The 20,449-nt window shown below is 36.3% G+C and overlaps 1 protein-coding gene across 3 annotated transcripts; it reads right to left on the bottom strand.

The window, feature by feature from the left end:
* Positions 1-821: 821 nt before the first annotated feature.
* On the bottom strand, positions 822-20,293 carry LOC102237018 (natural resistance-associated macrophage protein 2-like). 3 transcript variants are annotated; one of them, XM_005804264.3, is made up of 17 exons: positions 20,145-20,293; positions 14,947-15,032; positions 13,521-13,657; positions 13,172-13,291; positions 12,438-12,557; positions 12,232-12,338; positions 12,072-12,142; positions 11,926-11,993; positions 11,358-11,513; positions 11,097-11,255; positions 10,896-10,982; positions 9,532-9,651; positions 9,271-9,420; positions 9,097-9,170; positions 8,646-8,799; positions 7,442-7,495; positions 822-1,819 (listed from the first exon to the last, which is right to left on the bottom strand). In XM_005804264.3, exons 2-17 carry the CDS (start codon positions 14,978-14,980, stop codon positions 1,742-1,744), a joined length of 1,689 nt encoding a protein of 562 aa, XP_005804321.2. In that variant the 5' UTR covers positions 14,981-15,032; positions 20,145-20,293; the 3' UTR covers positions 822-1,741. The 3 variants fall into 3 exon arrangements, with proteins under 3 accessions (XP_005804321.2, XP_023180613.1, XP_023180614.1); XM_023324845.1 differs by lacking the exon at positions 20,145-20,293 and adding an exon at positions 19,926-19,986; XM_023324846.1 differs by lacking the exons at positions 14,947-15,032; positions 20,145-20,293 and adding an exon at positions 14,573-14,902.
* Between the last annotated feature and the right edge of the window lie 156 nt (positions 20,294-20,449).

Below are 20,449 nucleotides of genomic sequence, written 5' to 3'. Positions count from 1 at the left end.
TTTTTAAAATAAAACTTAACTGACCTCAGGTAAAAAGATGGAAGCAGAAACATGGGTAAAGAATTTATCCATCAGAGTAAAACGCTGTTGCAGGTTCGTGAAAAAAGTTGAATTAACAGGAACGTGTGAAGAATGGGAACACATAGTGAATTGTCACTTCGGTTGTGTTTGCTAACAATTCAGGTGATTTATTGCATATTATTATTATTATTAAAACTCTAATGAAATACCTGAAGAAGCACATTTGATCTCAGCATTATCTCCTCCAACTTGTCACAAGTGATGCATGCCTAAAGCTTAACTTGGCACTTTAAAAACAAAGAATGAACTGCAGCATCACAGGCTAGTATTTCTGAAAAATCACAGATTGAACATGTGAAGACAAAAACGCTGCTGCATAACTTCACGTTCTCCTATAAACGCCATCCGGTTTTTGTCAACATTTGCGTTGTGATGCTTACAATAAGACACAAAAAGTAACGGAAAGTGGTGACATGGTTTCAAACAGAAAAAAAACACTGCAGCTTATGTATAATAATTAACGTTCTTTCAAATTAAAGTAACTTTTTTGCCAAACATAAGACAACATCAACTTTGTACTCTTGGAGCAAATGGGTTCCTTAGATATTCAACAAAAAAAACCTCTGATATTTTCTTATATATTATTTAAAAAAACAACAAAGGGAGAAATGTGACCAATACATCATATATATTAAACCTTTTATCTTTTACATTCATTTTAGATATTTTAACTATGAACTTTGTCATTGTACAAATAATTTAATGTTTGATCATTGTGGTTAAAATTTTTAAAAAATCATCTGGTTCTTTGTATGAAATAAAAATATAATTTAATTCAAACATGGTGAAATTAAAATGTTTTATACTTGTTAATTATAAATGATCTCTGAGTTTTATTTAGCATGCTTGTATCATACTAAATCCACCATTCGGCCACAAATGTCTTTAAAATTATTTGGAGAAAAAAAAAATCTATGTCAGTCTAAAGTAAGTGCTTAAAGACCAGATGACTTTTTTTACTCATATTGAACACCCTTCTCACTTTTTACAATGACTTTGAGTTAAATATCTGAATAAATAATTTATCCCAGGCTTTTGTAACATAAAGGGAAGCAGCTTGGTCCCTGACAAAGAGCTAACGTTTAAAACAACAAACATACTGCGACATACAGTATGACCTGATAATGTAGCAGTAACATATTTATAAATATGTAGATAATTATATAAACTAATGTATGTTTTCCCTGACGGATAAAAATGTTGAAGGTGAGAAAAAAAATGGCTAATAAAGAGCAGTGTGCAGTAGCTTGTTGGGAATGATGGACACCAGCATTCAAACACCACTGTTTCTCTGAATCTATTGCTCTGATAATTTGCTATTGAAGTTTCATTATTTGATTTGTTCACGAAAGGAAATGATTAAATATGTGCTGCAGTGTGTGGTCGCTAACACTAAGTGTCCTTGGCATTATCCAGCTTCTCAGATCTCCCTTTAGCATCCACACGCCATTTAATACACAGGATGCTGTCCTGGAAAGACGAAGCGTCTGAGATGCTGGACATGTTTAAATGTCTCCTGGTGCGCCGTAAGGACACTTCAGCTGATGTGAGACGCCGAGGGTTGAAGAGAAAGTTATACTGGCCGAGCTTCAGAGGTTCCCTCCAGTCAAATCGTGCGTCTACAGTCAGAGTGCAGCACCGGACTGCACCCGGCGTCCCATTATCTCTCAGCCTGCGGTTCCGTCTCCATGTCATTCAGTAGGTACAGGTCTGTGTGGCGGGACAGTCCACCGTCCATCTGAAAGGAGGAAAAAGGTTTCATCACCAGAGAGGAAGCGTCAGATATCAAGTTTGGTTTGTGTTTTTTTGGTTATTATACATGGAAACTAGATGAATCTGTCATAAGGTGCGGTAGAGAGGTGGTGAGGCAGACGCTGAGGACCCAGGTTGGAGTGAATGATGGTTGTTTAATGATGAAATAAATTACAAAAGCACAATAATAAAAGTCCAGGCAGCACAGAATGAACAGAAGGCTAAGACTCAAAACTGGTAGCGACTGGTAACAGTGGACATCTGACAAAAGACCTGACAGCAAGAGAGATTGACACAACAAATTCAACAAGGACCCGACAAAGAACAAGGAACACAGGTGAGTTTAAATAGACAGGGAGACAATCGGGGGAAACAAGAGACAGGTGTAACTAATCAAGGGGTAGACGGGACAACAGAGACTCCACAGAACACAGAAACCTAAATAAACACAGAAAAACTCAAATTCTAACAGAATCTGCCTTGAATGACAGAAGATACTGAAGACCCTTCTACCATTACTGATTTTAAAATCAATTTATAATAAAATCAACCATTAATAAGCTGTATCTCTGTTCAACTTTTATAACCTTTTTTTGACAAGGTTTCAATGAGCATTATAAAAGCAATGGGGTTGGTTAGATTAATGTTATTAACAAATATGGTAGTATATAATATGTTATATATATATATATATATATATATATATATATATATATATATATATATATATATATATAATTACAGCACACTGATGAAGGATATTTAATTTAGATTAATTGTTCCTGCTGCATCTTGTATTTTATCATCATAGAGTCAACTTTAGAAAATGAAACATCTCAACCAGTTTTATGCGTTACAAGGGAGATCAGCTTCATTTGGGTCAAATTGTGATTGTTTTTAAAGCACCAATTAGCTTACCTTGACAACAAGTGTAACTTTAAATACTTTGTTTTTCTTGATTACAGCTAAGCTCAAAACTATTCATACCCCTAGCAGATTAAGAATTAAATTTGTTTTTATTTGTTCAAGAAGTTTCTCATATGAAATGAGACAAGACTTTTTTTCATAATATAGTAAAACAATGTAAAAGGAGTATCAGATTTTTAAAAGCAGATACTGGTAATTTGATTATTTATTTCTGGTGTCTAATTTTTGAGGTTGGAAGGCCTCGTTGCCATCACCCTAATATTTAACATCCTACACAGATTCTCCTTCAGATGCTTGGGCAACTTGAAAACAGTCACATTTTATCCCTTTTTTTATTGACAAAGTGCTCATCATCTGCTCCAACAGTTTATGGAGCTGACACGATATTATTTGCAACAAAAACCAATCCTGGCTTCAAACTAAGGAAAGTGACGCAACTTTCACTCGCATGTGAATGAATGTGTTACGTGTGTTACTGTTCTCTGAATTTGACAAGATTCGATATTTAAATGCTTTTTCTCGGTTTTTATCCACAGCTCTGCTTTCAGCAACATATTTACAGATAAACCACAGGATGTAACTTTAACACATCTATGGGTTTTCCAGGCATCATTGTCTTTCCTGATAAAATATTCTGTGTTTTGGTTTGGTGGTGATAAAAATGAATATAAAAAGTAAAAATTTATCTTTTTAAATATAATAGGAATCTATTGCTATATATTGGCAAGTTGTTCCAAATTAAAATACTGCTCTGCAAACACAGTCTAACTATTATAAAGTTCTCTCAATTCACCATTTACATCAGCTATAGTGTAACTATACTCAGTCCAAAATTATCTTAATCAATTTTCAATATGTTTGTTGGGATTTCTGGTTGAATCATAGCATATTTAATATGCCTTTAATTGATAGAAACAAAATGTATTTTGTGTAATAGTTAAAGTATTTAACTATTAGTAACAATTTTGAGGTTTTACATTTCAAAGTAAGAAAAGTGCTCTGATAAATAAAGTCTGATGAATCTGAGTTTCTCATCATGATAATTTATTTCTCCTGTTAAACAAAAAAACTACACATTGCTTGGTTCCTAAAATAAATAAAAATTGGGATTTAATATTATCATACGGTGGTGCAACTCAAAAACATATCATTTTAGATAGCTCATACATTATTGTTTTTGTGATAAACATACAAACTAGACAAAGATGTCATTACAAGATTTTTCCGATTTTAATGTGAGATTTATCCTGTTAAAATAAAAACAATCATATTTGTTAGCAAAACATGTAACAAACAATAACCTTACACACAGGCTTCCACTAATAAACTGAATTTATTGAAGTTATTGTTTAATATCAGTATTCAGTCTTATTTGATACACATCTACTCTGAATGTGATGAAACAGAAATAAACCTCAGCTGTCATTTTGATTTTCCTTTTATTTAAAAGATGAAACCCTGGAGTGCAGAGAGGAATAAAATAATCTGGGATTACCGTTTGTCTCAAATTGTAAAAGTTAGAAATCTGGACACATTTCAACAGAGAAAAGGCTTCACCAGCCAGAAGAAAAGAAAGTTTTGTAATTGTCAACCAGATTTAATTTGATCCAGAGCCACGTCCGACAGAAACCTGGAGACTGTGGAGACGTCCTCACAAGGTGAAGGACTTGGAGATTTATTAAAAGGTAAAAGTTTTAAAGTAAAGATAATGAGTGCTAATAGTCTCTTAAAGCCAACCTTAAAACTGGCATATTAACTCCTGCCTGCAAAATAAAATCCTGAATATTCAAGTATAATCTTGATTCAGATGTGTTGACATATGATTTTTTTCATTATTTTTTATTTGTTGCATCTTTTGATTCCTCTTGAGAGCTTAGAACAATTTATCAAATATTTTACAGTTCAATATTTTGCTGCTCCTATTGTGCTTTAATAGTAGTTTGATTAATTTGCTAGCTGCAAAATTAAAGCAGCTCTGAAATTAAGAAACTTTGTAAAAAAAGAAAAAAGAAATCCCTCCACCAGGTCTTCTATTTTCCAGTTGAATTGTAAAGCATAAACACATTACTGGTGGGAAAAGCTTGGAAATAGTTAATCATTGCCTAGTTTTTTTTACATGCCAAAAACCCACAATTTTATCAGTTGTACACTTTGTAAAAAATATTAAAGTTTCCTTCATTTTTAATCTTTCTCTTATTAATATTTCATCAATTTTTGATGGTTAATTAAATCTCATCAGAAGTCAGTCTTTAGACACTGAGACAGAAGAGTCCAACACATGTCCACATATCCATAATTAGCTTTTATTTTGGACACATGGTGTGCTTCGTCAAGCATCAGAAAACAGCAGATATGAGAGAAATATCACATAAACACTTCCAGTGTAGACATCACTTTCTTATTTTCGTAACACTTGTGCGTTTGTCATCTCTTTTATTTTGAGAATATATCAGTGTGAGGTATTTCTAACAGAGAAGAGACCCTAGGTCATGTAAAAATATACTAAAAGGAAAGAGGTGAAAATGTAGAAATCTGGATCCGACCCAACATAAACAAACAACTAATACAAACTGTGACGGTAATTCCCGAATGTAACTTGAACTGCTGCTTTAACACAGGGCTCCCATCTGCGAACATCTTCACATCACTTGGATATCGCTCAGTTTTATGCTTTTATATTTTATCTGATTTAAAATTAACAAATTCGAACAAATTCAACTTCATGGAAAGAAGAAAATGCGAAGGAATGAAGGAAAGCAATGTCTTTCTAATAATCTAAATGATCCAAGGTTTTTAAATATGTACAGTAAAAGTTAACAGTTTCATACCTGAAAAACACAGATCAAAAAAATGGTACACAAACACGCTTAAAACAGACAGCTGAAGCTAGCAAACTAGCCTTTAATTACTTGTGCTCATCCTGCATATACTTTTAAAATAAATCTAACACGATGATGTTTTACTGGGAAATGCTTATTCTTTAAAATTTTAATAATAGAATATATAAGTAATTTAGAGTATGTGTCTTTTATCATTACCGTTCTATGGTTTTGGAAGTAATTCAGATACAACCCCATCTCCATTCTACCTGCAGAGCAGTTTTTAAAGCTAAAATATCCTTTGGAAAAACTAGAATACACCGTAAGTCTCTTCCTCCCTTATTTACTGACCGTCTTCTACTAAATAAATGTGTTAAACATGTTTCACATATGGAAACTAACAGTGACAGCTGTGTCATATCAAAAAACTACTGCCATGGTCTACATGGTGATGCGCTCTAGGTGTTTTCAAATTTGTTCCTTAACCACAGAAATCATTTATATAAAAAGACAACACACAGCAGAGGCCACGCCTCTCTGGCATCTGAATTATTGAGGCACTAAAACAATTGTTGTGGAGGAAACATGAACCTGAACAAATCTGAGTCTGCATGAGAGTGCACCCTCTAAGGTGCGCCATTTTAAGATTAAAACCGGCCTCAAACTAATCCGATATTAAACTCCACGTTGTGCAAAGAGAAAGTAAAAAGTGACAAAATGTACACTGTATCCCAGTGCATAACAATGAAACATATGCTTCTAGCTTTCTGCATATGCTGAAATCAGCTTATAACACAAAACCAAATGAAAAAAAAAAACACTAAGAGACTGAAACTCTACTGGGCTGGATATCATTTGGAGCTTTCTAGTACACAAAAATAAAACAGTACATGTTTATTATAAAGTAACATTTCTGAAACCGTAAATACGACAAAAATATGCAATTTGATGCTACACTTAGGTTAAAACAGCAGAGAACATTGAGGTAGTCATGGTGGAAATCCTTATAAAACAAGGAATGGACTCCTCCATGTAAGCAGAATGTGTGCAGGAGGATAATCCACTCTCATGCAGCACATTAGATTTTTGTCATCAAGTAAAAATACAGTATTTAGTGTGTAAGAATTTTGTGTCGTCTGCTTCATGTGGCATTAATGTTAAAACTGTTAGTAGAGAAGTTTACATAAGACGATGTAGGCTTACATTCAGTCTATATCTAGCAAAACAACTGAAAACCAAGAGAAAGAGAAAGAGAAAGACAGCTGGTCTAAACAGTATCGTTAACGATCTTCGGCTGCTTGTCATCTAAACCAAATGTAATTTTTACAGATTTACTGCAGCGCTGTGATTTTGTTTTCCTATACTTGAAGGGCTGCATGTGGAGAAACACAAATATTCAACTCCTTAGATGGTCTTCTGTCAGCTACCTATTAGTTATGAAGTTAGAAATGAATAATTTACAGACGTAAAGATGTCTAATGTAGGCTCACATTAGATGAATATCTACTATCACAAGTACCGTAGTTATAAATATCTAAGGAACAAATACAGCTAATTTGATTCCTTAATTAACCGTTTGTTTTAATAATATCAACATCTTACAAACATTTGCCTCATTCATGCTGTGCAGATGTAGTTCTGATATTTCTGAGAGCCTAAAAAGCATCAAATGTTGATATCCAGCCCAACACAAGAGCAACATGAGAAGAGGAGAGAGTCTGACTTCATGATCCTACAATAAGTCCTGGTTGTGTGCAGTGTTCCCCCAGAGGTAAGAGTCATGCAGGCGGATAATGTTGTGTTCAGCTTTAGGAGTCGTACTCAGACTGCTCCTCTATGAACACCGCAGGTCGATTGCTTACCCTGCTGCCACAGTCCAGGTAGGAAACCCCCAGGGCAACCAGGCAGTGCCAAGCCTGCAGACAACCAGAGCAGAGCAAGAGGTCATGACTCGATTTTTGCAAGATTATGACTGATATTACAACAGAGAAGGTCAAATTAGCAAGAATAGCTGCTTTTTTTAAAAGAAAAAAACTTAAATTTGTTGCAGTTGCATAATCTCACAGTTTTAGTTTGGATTTCTACTTATTTCAAATAAAGACACTGGTGGCAGGATCACTGCTAACTATGACATAAGTGTGACTTTATTTTTAATCTAAACTTTACTTTCTCTAATATACTCTCTAAAATTGGAAATTTATATGTCAGTAAATAAATAGAAACGATCTAAAGGAATCTAAAGAAATCAAAAACCTTCTTCCATACCATTACAAACATAAACAAGCTAAATTAGTAAGAGTTTGATCCTCTGCTCATAAAATCTTAAGATTTAACTTTCCGGTAACAAATACGCTCTCTCCACTGGGTCAAGAGTTAGAAAAGGAAGAATTTGTGGAAAAGCACTTTATGCCTAATATTTCTTTGTTAGAGGACCTGTTATGTTGTGAAACCTTTATGATGGCAAAATAAAAGTATTTAAAATACTGACAAATTTTAAAAATATAATCTTTGTCTTAAAGCTGAAACCGGATCATCACTTGGTTTTTCAACAGGTCAATGATTCAGAACATACAATCAAACACAAAAGTCCAACAGAAAACCTGTTTTCTACCCAGGACTGTGGACAATCCAGAGACTGTACAAAAAAACAAAAAAAAAAAACAGTCAAAGATTTCTCTCTTTGTGTTGCAACCTTGTGAAATATTATAGGAGAAGAGTAAGAGTCGTCCTGTTGGCAAACGATTTCTCAAAGTAGTTGGGGTACTAATAATTGTCCCACCAGTGATTCTGTTTAAAGTAATTATTGCTTGAATTGGGATTTTAAAAAATCTATTTTTGTGGTTGAAATGTACCTGAAAGCAGACAAAGTTATGGGTAAAGTAGTTGAAAGTGGAGAGAGCGATGGACCTAGAAAGACTAATTAATGTGAGATTAGGCTACAGCAATTAAAGACAACACTGCACTAAAGAGAAGCAGCACACCAAGTGCACAGTTTTAATAAAATAATGAATAAATCCCAGTTAGACCCGATAAAAAAAACCCCAGGATTTTATCTCTTGAACCCACCAGGTAGATCACGAAGGCCAGGTATGCCACGGAGAGGAGAGCAGCGATAACGTAGAGCAGGATGCTGTTCAGCGCAGTCACATAAACAATCACAAAGTACATGTTGATTGCACAAACCACCAGGATGAGGACGCCTCCTGCAATCTTCCACGCCCTTAAAGAAAAAAAAATCTTCTATTTAACATGACAGTTTTCAGAAAATTGACCAAGTTGAAAAAAACTCTGAACACTAACGTAACTTTTAAAAATATATATATATATACAAAATATAACCTTGTAATTTAAGCAAAGTTAAATTGTTTCACTTCTTTAACCCAGAAACCTTAATCGACCCTTTCAGTTCCCTTCTTGTAATGAGGAATTGATCTAAAAATACTGTGAGAACGTCAGTGGGTCAGGACTCAAGAAATCAATAGAGACTCTATTAAACTAACAGAAATGTTTGACTTACAGCCCGTTAGCAAAGTCATTCATGATGGAAGTCAGACTGGTGAACGTCAGGATCGGGATCAAAGCAAACGGGAGCTGTTGGAGAAGAAAAATGAGTATTAATACACAGCAGCGTTACATAAAACGCAACAAAAAAACGCTTAAGATGCGTGTTATTACTTTAGTTTCTCCTGACCTGCATGCTTTGAAGCACATTGAGGAAGTCGTTCATCCCCGTCAGATGGTGAACGTCCTGGAAAATGGCGACGAGGAGCGTTGGCGTGATAGCGATGGAGCGGGTCAGCAGCACCCGAGCAAAACGAGACCACTTCAGGTTCAGAAACCCCTGAGCAAAAGATACAAAATAACACCATTTTGCAACTTCTTAGACATCGTTTGGAAAAACTGTAAAGCAGCAGATGCTACACATGAAATGACGAGCAGCAGGTTTTCTCACCTCCATCACAAACTGTCCAGAGTAAGTGCCCGTCATGGTGGAGCTCTGACCGGCTGCCAGAATCCCGACAGCCCAGATGTAGAGAGCTGCAGGTCCAAAGAAACACCCCAACACCACTCCCTGTGCAAAATGTACAAAAATACAGCGATCGCCTCATTAAACATATATTTATTCATCTGTCGGTAGGATGAAAGAGTGAATATTTATTAATGAATCCAGGTGCAGCTAAAAGAAATCTGAATATCTGATTGATATATGATTATTGTTCAGAGAGAGAAATATTTTAAAGGCTTAGTGCATTTAACTGAGCTAATAAAAAAACAGAATTCAGTAAATTTGATAATCACATAAAACCAATGAGTCGATGTAAGTCCATGTAAAAGTAAAAGTACTGAATACTCGGGTCTCGTTTTGCATGAATTAGTTCATCAACAGGCCTGAAGCACAAAGGAAGCTGCAGAGCACAACTTCTGACGTCCCCCAATTTCTCTAATAGTTTTAAGCTCATAGTTCTCTCAAAGCTGCTTGTGCACATTTCCCAACAATACTTTTTCCTTTTACTAAACTTTCTATTAATATACTTAAATACAACCCTATAAACTGCCAGCTTTTTTAACAATGCTCATTTATAACTTCCTCTCCTTCTAAGATGTTGATTTCTTTCTGCTGGTCAATTTCCCAGTTAGAAGAATAATCTATGAATGTATAGCCAGTAGTGTAGCATTTCTCTAATAATTTAATTGAATTGAAATTGAATTTTGAGTTTCTATGAACTTTAACTCATCAAAATGTAAACAAAACACTTGAAATATGTGATTAAAATGCATGTAAAGAAAAATGTTTTATTCTTTTAATATATATGCTTCTTTACAATACAAAAATAAATTCTTAGAGAAATCTCTAGACATTTTTAACAGGACATTAAAAAAAAACTCTAGTAAAACCTACAAATAAAAGAAACTGTGTTGCCAGGAGTTTGGATTGCATTTGTTAAATGAAGTTGTCAAAAATAAATCCAGAATAAATTGATTATTTGAGCACCTCTGTGTTTTATTTTAAAAATCTCCATAAAGCTATGTTTTCTTTCTACTCAAGTTAGATTAAAGAATTGTTTTCCAGCTACAGCTGTCTATATCTGCACATAAATGCTTACATGTAAAATATCCAGGATCTTCATGTATCTGTGATTAAGTTTTACGTTTTACCTTGTTAGACCTTAAAAAAACAGCAATAACTTTCTTTCAGTGTGCTGCAGATAAATGTTTAAACCTGTGCTCTCCACAGATGAAAAGATTTTCTAGTCTAAAAGCTAAAACTCTGCATCAGAGCTTATTGTATTTATGTCTGTTGTTGAGCAGACATACCCCTTTGTAGATGTCCACCTCCAGAGTGCCATTGTTGAGAGGGAAGAGGTCGTCGTGGTGGATGCCGGTCTTGTTGCACTCATCGTACTGCAACACAATAAGCAACAACTAAATCTACATTTTGTGTTAAATTACTCTTTAAAAAAAAAGCTCTTCAGCAATCTGTCATCAGTTAGCAATCAGTAGAGCGATCATACTCACCACGTCCATGTTAGTTTTATTGTAAAAAGCCTGAGCAAAGACTGCGACGACGAAGACGTTGATGAGGAAGGACACGAAAAGGGCGATAGATGATTCAATAAAAAAGTACTTATTGGCTTCTTTTACTTCCTTCTTATTTTTCCGATCCACTTCTCTGGACTAAAAAAAAAAAAAGAACCACCATTTCTGTGTTATTTCTCATTTTAGAAAACTTGTTGATGAATTCTCTCAGGATATAATTATCTTTTCTCTTTTTTTTACCTTTACAAGCGCTGAGTGCAGGTAGATGTTGTGGGGCATGATGACAGCACCAACGATTCCCACGGCCTGCTCCAGCTGCACGGGCCCGCAGTCAGCACAGTACGGCAAAAACATCCCTTTAAGAACCTCTCCCTGATCCGGTTTCACCAGAACGTACTGGAGTTGGTCAACAGGAGGAACAAGAGAGAAAGAACAATGTTAGACGTTTTCTTTTTCCCAGAGTGAAAGGATGATACAACAAATGGATCTAATGAATGTGAATGTTCACTAATCCACACACAGTGGAAATGTTCTAACATTCTTAAAAGTCTAAGTGTGAGCCAGAAACTGAAACAATACGAATGAGGTCAAAAATAATTGTCACACATCCAGTCAGAGTTATTGATGGGTCCAACGCAAGTGTGGTTCTCTAAAACTAAACCTAATTCTTATTATTTTTATCTTTAATATTTAAAGTTTTATGTTGCTATATATAATAATTCCACTCTGAAAAAGAAGAGTTCAGCTGTAGCTTGAAAAACCCAGATTTAATACGACGCCCACTGTGTCAGGTGTGAAGGAAGCTCACCTCATAACCAAAACTTATGGCCATTACAGTAATCAGGAATCCAAAGAAAGCCTCAAGTTTCCTCAAGCCTAGAGAGACAAAAACATGTAAAAACACTAGAACTAATCAGAAAGGTGTTCTTTGTCTGGTTATAAATTGTTACACACCGTATTTGTCTAAAAAGAGGAACACAAACGTGTCTGTGATGGTGATGAGAACTCCTGCCCACAGTGGGATCCTGGATAATTACAAAAGGGAAGAAAACGATGAAGATGCACTCAAATTTTTATCTATTTTTAATCCACAGACGAAAACAAAGCACCTTACCTGCCCACTGACAGAAGGTTGAAAGCTATGGCACAGCCGATGACCTCCTGCATGTCTGAACCAATAATAGCCAGCTCGATCATTAACCAGAGAATAATCCGTGGAACCTGGGAGAAACAACCGTTTATTTGAGAAATAATTACAAAACAACCACCGCTTCTGACAACTATGACCAGCAGGAAGGAGGGGATCAGGTAGAAACTCACGGTGGGATACTGGCGGTTGCAGACCTCAGCCAGGTGCATCCCGGTGACGACGCCGAGGCGTGCAGCGAGCCTCTGCAGCAGCAGCCCAATGATGGTGGACACAAGCAGCACCCATAGGAGCTGCCAGAGAGGGAGAATCAGCACAGTCATCTCTGATGGATCTACTTTCATTCACCAGCATTACAACTCATAAATTCAGAGCCTAAATGTGTGCAGTAGGTTTCATATCGTAGATGCTTGAGGTAAAGAAAATCTATTGAACCCGTCGCTGAATACAGGTTGACTAGTTGTCCAGCAGACAGTAACTGGCTGCAGGTGGGCTAGCTATTCACAGAGCGGAAAAAATGAAGTGTGCCAAATCAATCTGAAACCAAATACTTTCCTGAATAATAATGTCTCTCATATAAATTAATTGGTATGTTCTTGTTTTCTCACAGAACATGTAGATTAGCTGTAAAGCACAATTAAGAAAGACGTATGGATTGGTTTATTCAAACTTCTACTTAAAACTGTCGTCTTCCAGCTGCTCTGCTGATTTAAAGCAGAAATAATTAAACAGTGTTTAATATTCATTGGCTGTATATGAGGTTATACTGCCTTAAGAAAAGCAGGGCAAATATCCACTTTTCACCTTTAATTTTAGTCTAGAATATGCCTAAATGTACAAATAAACAGATTTATTTTAGGTTTTGAGGTCTGCTTTGATGCACAGATTAACATTTTTTATTCAGTACCTTAAAACCAGCTTTTGCCCCAGACTGCAGGTCTGATTCGATGTTCCCAGGATCCAAGTAAGCAATGCTCATCAAAAACCCCGGTCCGGTGAAGGCCCAGAGTTTACGGAAACTGAATATCTGACAGGGAGAAGCAGCTGGTTTTTAATTCTCAAAATGGTTACAAAACCAAAGTGCAATAAATCACCCAACATTTATGCCAAGCTTCATTTAAATATTAACAGGCAAAAAGGAATAAAAATCACAAATAAAATGTGAAAACGGCATACTAATGAAAAAAATTACTCATCATTAAAGAACTTACTTAAAGATTTACACTCAGATTGTTTGAAATTTCCCATGTTCTTACCTGGTTGGGACTTTCTGGAATGGGAACTCTCTCCTCAAAGTAGGTAGAGAAAGGTTCCTCTTGTGCCACGGGTGAGGCAGGAGGAGAGATGGTGCTGTAATGGTTCGACTGGACTCCATTTTCCTGCTGGGAATCCTCTGAGACAGACACACAGGTTTCACAGAAAGCTCCGTCAGTACATGGCAGCGTGGATTCTCCTCCTTTTAGAGAGTTTATCAGGAAGGAAATACATACGGGCAGGAACTAGATCTCAGATATATAATGCTTCTTCATTAACCAAAACTTTCTAAAACGTGTTCTGGAAGGAGCAAAGAATGAAAAAACAAACACATCTTAGGTATAACTAAATGCAATTTAAACACTGGTTATAAATCTGGATTTATTCATGACTTTTTGAGGCCTAAATTCAGAAAAAATATATAAAACTTTCTAGATTATGCAGGAAACTTGGTTTAGTTACTTGGTAATATCATTTGTGGTGTACTAATGGTGATGCACAATCAAAGAAAGAATCTGTAACAGACATTCAATCTTTTATTTTCTTTCACAGGATCAAAACTGTAAAAGTTAAAGATTTTCTGGTGTCAAATATCAGCTATTCTACTGCATTAAAACCTCTTCAAATCACCAGAATCAGCTGACTCTTTTCCAACAAACCCTACACCAGAGTCTCCACATGGATTCTGACGAAAGATAAACACAAACTTGAGACTCATTCTGTTTGAGTTCAATATTTGCTCAACTCATTCTTCTCACATTTAGCATTGCGTATATTTAGCTGCCTCACAGCAGCGGTGCACAGTAAGATCCTCAATACAAACAAGTAATTAACATCTAATGCAACTCTGCCACACAAGTAGTCTGAAACCTGCAACTGCATGTATTAATTAACTCAGGCTGCAAAACCTCCAATTAGTCACAACTTGAACTAAAATTTGCTATGACAACACTTGAAAGGAAAATAATTATTTCCAAACCTACAAATAAGTTTTCCCTTTACTTATAATTGATGTTTGAGCTGATAAATGTACAACTGTATAAATGCAACTCACTGAGTCTGGAGCGTTCCTGCTTCCTTGAACTCATCTCCAACTCACTGCAGGTCCTAAAGTCCACTGTTGCCTAAGAATGACTCTGCCTTTATACGCTGCTGCCTCTGGGTGTGTGTTTTTTCCAATACAGGACAGGGGGAGGGATTATGTCACACTGACAGAAAGGTGTTGTGTTGTGTTATGTGTCAAAACATGATTTGAACACAAAGCATATCCCAGAAATAAGCCTGTAAATGTATTTGGTAACTTTCAAAAGTGTTTTATTCAGGTTACTTGTCATTTGAACATTTTAAACTAACTTCAAAATACATTGCAACCTCAGGGAGGCACTCAGAGTGAGATGTGAAGTTTCTCCGGCTTAAAGGAGGTGCTACCTTCCAGGAGGTCTCCGTTCTGCTCGCCTGTCATCAGGGCAGGCTGCAAGATCCCCGGGAAGGTGAGGGATGAATGTCAGCCGCACCTGCAACAAGACAACAGTTTATGAGAGAAGCAAGAATGAGTATTTATTAGCTTTAAATGAAATTAATGCTTTACAAATGTAAAAAAAAAGAAGCAACTTCAATGACTTTGCAGAAATTTGTTAACTGTAAAAATCACAAGTCACCCTCATGATTAAGCAACACTGAAATCAAGGCAAAAGCCACAATGTGGAGGAGAACTTTCACAGGAAGCTTCAACTTCACCACAAGCACAACGGTTTCACTTCCGTTACAGTCTGAACTGTACCGTTAGCACGCAAAACTCCAAAACAGAGTCATGTCTTAGTTTTTCACATCAAAAGTAAAGCAGACAGCTGTGTTTATTACACAGTCTGGGCACATGACTGTGGCATGATGGGGCGAGTAAGGAGCTGAGGAAGCAGACAGGGCAGCTTTTCCAGCAGTCAAGGTTTCCAGGAGAAAACCACTTCCTCATTATGAGGTGGTTTCGGGAATAGAAGTCACGTTCTGCTTCAACGACTTCGTCAAACAATAACAATCCACAAAGTAATATTAATGAAGAGTTTTAGTATAACTGTAAGAAAAATGAGGCTTAAAACACATCAAAGTTGAATGTTCTCCATTATGTTCTTCATTTCGTGAAGCATCTGTCTTTGTGCAATCATCTTCAGAGTGGAATCAACAAAGGAATCAACAAAAACCACCAAAGAAGACATGAGCGCAACTTCCTTTTTCACAAAATGTAAACAAAAATAGCAATAGATATTAGCAGTTGTATAATTTCGCTTTTGTCTTTAATGATAGACAACAGGCCATTTCTCCGTCTAGCACTAAACAATCGCGAGTATTTGTTTAGGTTCCATTTACCCAGACTGCCCTGCGCTATAGTTTGCTTTCTGCTTTTGGAGCGGTCTCCAGTCCGTTTGGTATTTAAAACGCACCAGAGTTCAGTTCAAACGAGCCGAGACCTAAGTTTTTAGGCATACGAGAGAGAGTTTGCGTTTTTGGTGGTTGATTGCACATTCTCACCTCCCCAAACCAACCGGACTGTCATCCTAGAGCTCGATTAAAGCGGACGAAACAGCGTTGGGGTGAAAGCACCCTAACACTGAAGTACCTGAGCTTCCTCTGTCTGTCCTGCTCCTTTGGTTATACAGTAAGAAGAAACAGAGGAGAAGCCATCAGCAAAATGAAGTCTTCATCAATGCAATGTGACCTGGAGGAGATCAGAATCAGGTTCTGCTGAAGCTTTAGAGAAGAGCAAGTTTGTTTTTATAGTAGCCTTCAGCTTGTCTGTGTTGTTGGGTCTGGGTTTGATGGCTAATCAAGCTAATCACTGCTATAACATGGACATAAAAGCAGGTTTTGGGCAGGAGGTAATTCCTGCAGGAAAATGAAATCAATCTCTCTTCAACACTCATCAGCAGAGAGAAGCATGAATTGATTTAAAACTTCCTGAGAGGGGGCTGCTCCCACTATAGACTTCAGAAAACACAGTGGAGCAACACTGACTGATGTTGGGCCACAATCACCACTATCTGAGGAAACGTCACACTGGGCTTGAAGCAGCTTGAATTGTGTGCCTCTCCACTCTTCCTCCAGGCTCTGAGTCTTTGCAAGGGAAATGTAATTATGTACTTTCAGCTAAAAAGTGGGATGTTGCACCATTGAGCAACAGTCCAGCCCTTTTCTCCTCAGCCCAGGTATTAATGTTAATACAAATTAAGATGCAATCCAGCGTCGAGTTTTCCATTTCTAACATTGATCCTTGGACATTTTTCCATATTTAAGTCAGAAGTTTTGATGATTCATGCTGACATGAAACAGAATACTTTTTTATTTGAAGAGAAATTGTCCCAGGACTGGATTTGCTCAGTGGACATGCACTGATTAATGGGTTGAAGGACACTTAGGTTCACTATGACTTACACCCAACTATTTGTCATGTGCTCTCTCATGTGACCACACTGTCAGCAGACTCTGAAACCAGAAACACCAGCAAGAGGTTGAACACAAAGTGCCAACTGATAAATACCACTGTACTTGAAAAATTAAATGAAAATACAAAAGTATTTCTGAACTCCTACTAAATGATTGTACTAACAATTTGCATCCATAAATTGAACATTTCTAATTCCTAAGTGTTCACCCAGCAGCTAATTCTTTTTAATGCTAATCTTCTGATAAAAACAAAACACTTATTCAGCTTTCAGCTCTGGAACAAGGTTCAACATAAAGATTGGATTGATTTTTCTCGCTTAGCTACTCAAGTGAAGTGGTTTGGCCTCATGGGAAATTGTTAACCAAATGAGTCAGAGGCAGAAAACCTCACAGGTTAGATTGAAACTAAAGGCCTCTTCTCGTTTTCCTCTGTCTTTCAAGTTGCAACGTTCAGACATTGGGTCTAATTTAAAGCCCACACATCATATCTATCCTCCAGCAGATTTCCTCTTAGTCTCAACAGAACCTCCTGGCTCAATGTTTTATTTCGTCTACTAATTTTGCTATCTTCACCGAGTCTGGGAGGTCAGCATGTGTTGTTCCTGTCCCAGTGTGTCTTGGATTACAGCCACGGATTGTGTAACTCTTCCAAAATGTCACCAACAATTTTGTCAAATTCACTATAGAGGTTCAGTCACCCCCCAACAGTGATACAATAAATATGTAAAAACAGTGTTGAAATAAACTGCATAATTTCATAACATTGACTCTGACATGGCAGTCCTTAATTTAAGTACATTTATTTAGCATCTAATGAAAAGCTCTGATTGAAAATGTATTATTTCTTACAAAAATCACCTGTACAATAATACGTCCTCATTAAAATTGTGACAGTTTTAAGTTTAGATTCCAAAAATTTTTATCTATTATATTACCCTTCAAAATGGGAAAGACAAGAGAACATTCTGTTCGGGTAAGGCAAACTTTGGGTGATCTTTGTACATCAAGTGATGACTACATACTATCTAGATGTGTATCAGTTGTTTAGGAGGAAAATGATGCCATAATGTATGTGGTTTCAGATGCCAGGGAATTTTAAATATAAATATGTCAGCAATATGTTTATATTCTAAAATATTTATATAAATCAGTGGATTAGTTGCTAAGCCTAAGCTGTGAAGGAGCCTGCTAATGATGCAGTGATTTAAGTCAGGTTAGCTAAAGCAGGGAAATAATTAAAATAAGATGCAGTATTATCAGGTCCGGAGTTGCACAGCTTGATCTACACAGATTTATGCAAAAAGAGATGATTCAGGTATTAGAGAAAGATAAGTGCTGTCCTATTTGTTATAGAAGTAGAAACACCAGGAGCACCAATAACTTTCCAACCAGTGAGTTAGTTAAAAACTACTGTTTCTCAAATTAAAGGTTGGATGTTTCTATAACAATCCGTGTGTAATTATGCTGCTGCTTTTATTTTATGGCTCTTTACCAGGGTAGCCAATAAAATTTGTCCACATCTGAATGCCAACATCAGAAAAGGCGTGTCATTACCTTAGAACTGACTGCAAAGAACAACATTATTTTTAACCAAGAGAATTAATTACAAGCTTGGGGGAATAACCATGTTTCAATAAAACTTTACAGAATGTCGTAAAGCTGAATTCACCACGCTGACATCAACTAAAATCTGGATGATGCAATAATACAACGTGTCACTTAGTCACTCATTCACCAAACTTCCCTCCAAACATCAGTTAAAACTACAACATAATCTTTACAGAACAGCTTTTACTATCACTACATTTAAAACGCCTCCCAAACCGACAAGTTGTAAGTTAGGTCCCACCCCTCACAGTGGGATTTACAGACATTTACATTAAACAGCAAAAACATTTTTTACTAAAAGTAAGGACATGACAAACATTGGATTTGCAAAATTGGCAACTGAGGTCACAATAAGGCTTTGGTTCATGTTGATGTAATGAATAAAGGTCAATACAAAGCAAAGGGGTCAGGAAATATTCTGTTTACTGTGCATATTAGTTCCACAACTGAGGCTGTCATTACACCTGCATGGGCTTGAAACAAGAAGAAAATGTCGTAGAAGAATGTTTATATTTTATTCTGTGGCCTTGCTTTCAAAATAGATTACTGTTTACTGGACACATTGTATTAAAATACTGCTGGAAACTGTTTTTCACTAGTCAATGGTCCCACATATTCATTGAATTCATAAAAACTACACAACTCCCACCTTTTACAGTGTATGAAGACATCAACAAACTGCTCATTGCCCATTGATTGAGTTTTAAAAAAATATATATATATAAGTAATCTGATATAGTTTAGGGACGCCTTTTTTCATGTAAAAATATGATAAATTGTGTAATAAATTAATTCTATAATGGATTAAAAACTATGCTTTTAATCCATTAAAATATTCCTTAGCAAGTAAAACAATTAGAATAATTTAAATTGTGAATCCTGCTAGAAAAAAGGAACTGAGTATTGATATTGGCCAGTAAAAGCCTGGTTGGTGCACATTTAGAAATTAGGTATCAATTTATAAAGCAACTACTTTTTTCTTAATACAAGAAAATGAATGTTTCTGGAGTGTTTAAGGCATCATATGTTTCACAAGACAAAGCATTTTCCCCTATAATACCATAATTAATACAATCAGAAAAAGACAAATGTATTTCTCAGGCTTTTTGGAAGTAATGAATTTCCTATTAACTCAAATAAGCCAATTATAAATGCAACAATTTTACCACATTGCTATGAAGTTTGAGAGCAAGTACTATTAGGAGGTTATCAATGTTAGTAATACTGTAATAATGCCAGCACCCTAAACTAAAACCCCGTGCAGGTGGTGCAAAACCACAGTTGTCGCTGTAAGAGGCTACTGACAGATAAAAACAATACTCTGCAAGCCTTTAGATGTCCAAGATGGAGAAGGAAGCACTCACCAACATGCATCCGCCAGGTCGGTACACCCACATGTATGAGCCATGCAGTAACAAAGCCTACAGTAACCCCCAAAAAGCAACCATGCTTCGCCAACATCGACACTTTCCGAGTGCAGTTCATGATTAAGGTTAAGCTAACCCCTTCCCATGATGTACAAAGTATTTAGTTAGCTCTGCTAACGGTAGCCTGACTGTGTAAATAAATTATTTTTTTTTTACCTGTGCGTAAGTTCAGGGAGTTAAAATATCAGCCTGCGTCTTGAGTCGCCCGGTTAGTTTATAAAATACATCATTTATTCAAACTTGAAGTTAGCTAAGCACGTTATCGATGGAAAGCTGGTCAAAGTAGCGTCAACTGTAGGTGTAAGTCAAAGTGCGCATGTGCAGTATCTCTGCGTTGTTGTGATTGGTTGGTTCACCAGACTACTGACGAGCTTCTGATAGGTCGACTGCAGCACACCTGGGTGTCGCGAGGGACATCACTTCAATGCTTCAAATATTTTACATATCCACTCACTCAGTTT

Source organism: Xiphophorus maculatus, chromosome 20 (genome assembly GCF_002775205.1).
Source record: "Xiphophorus maculatus strain JP 163 A chromosome 20, X_maculatus-5.0-male, whole genome shotgun sequence".
Classification (NCBI taxonomy): Eukaryota; Metazoa; Chordata; class Actinopteri; order Cyprinodontiformes; family Poeciliidae; genus Xiphophorus; species Xiphophorus maculatus.
Note: the sequence above shows the minus strand (reverse complement) of the source record. Positions and strands in the feature narration are given on the sequence as shown.

What these genes read in the sequence shown, in the direction of transcription:
- LOC102237018 (XM_005804264.3), bottom strand. Translation starts at nt 14,980, where the DNA reads ATGACAGGCGAGCAGAACGGAGACCTCCTGGAAG. An exon ending in GCAACCGCCAGTATCCCACC is followed by an intron (nt 12,339 to 12,437) that starts GTGAGTTTCTAC and finishes TGTTTCTCCCAG; the next exon opens with GTTCCACGGATTATTCTCTG. An exon ending in ACCTGGACTGTGGCAGCAGG is followed by an intron (nt 1,820 to 7,441) that starts GTAAGCAATCGA and finishes TCCTCCTTTCAG; the next exon opens with ATGGACGGTGGACTGTCCCG.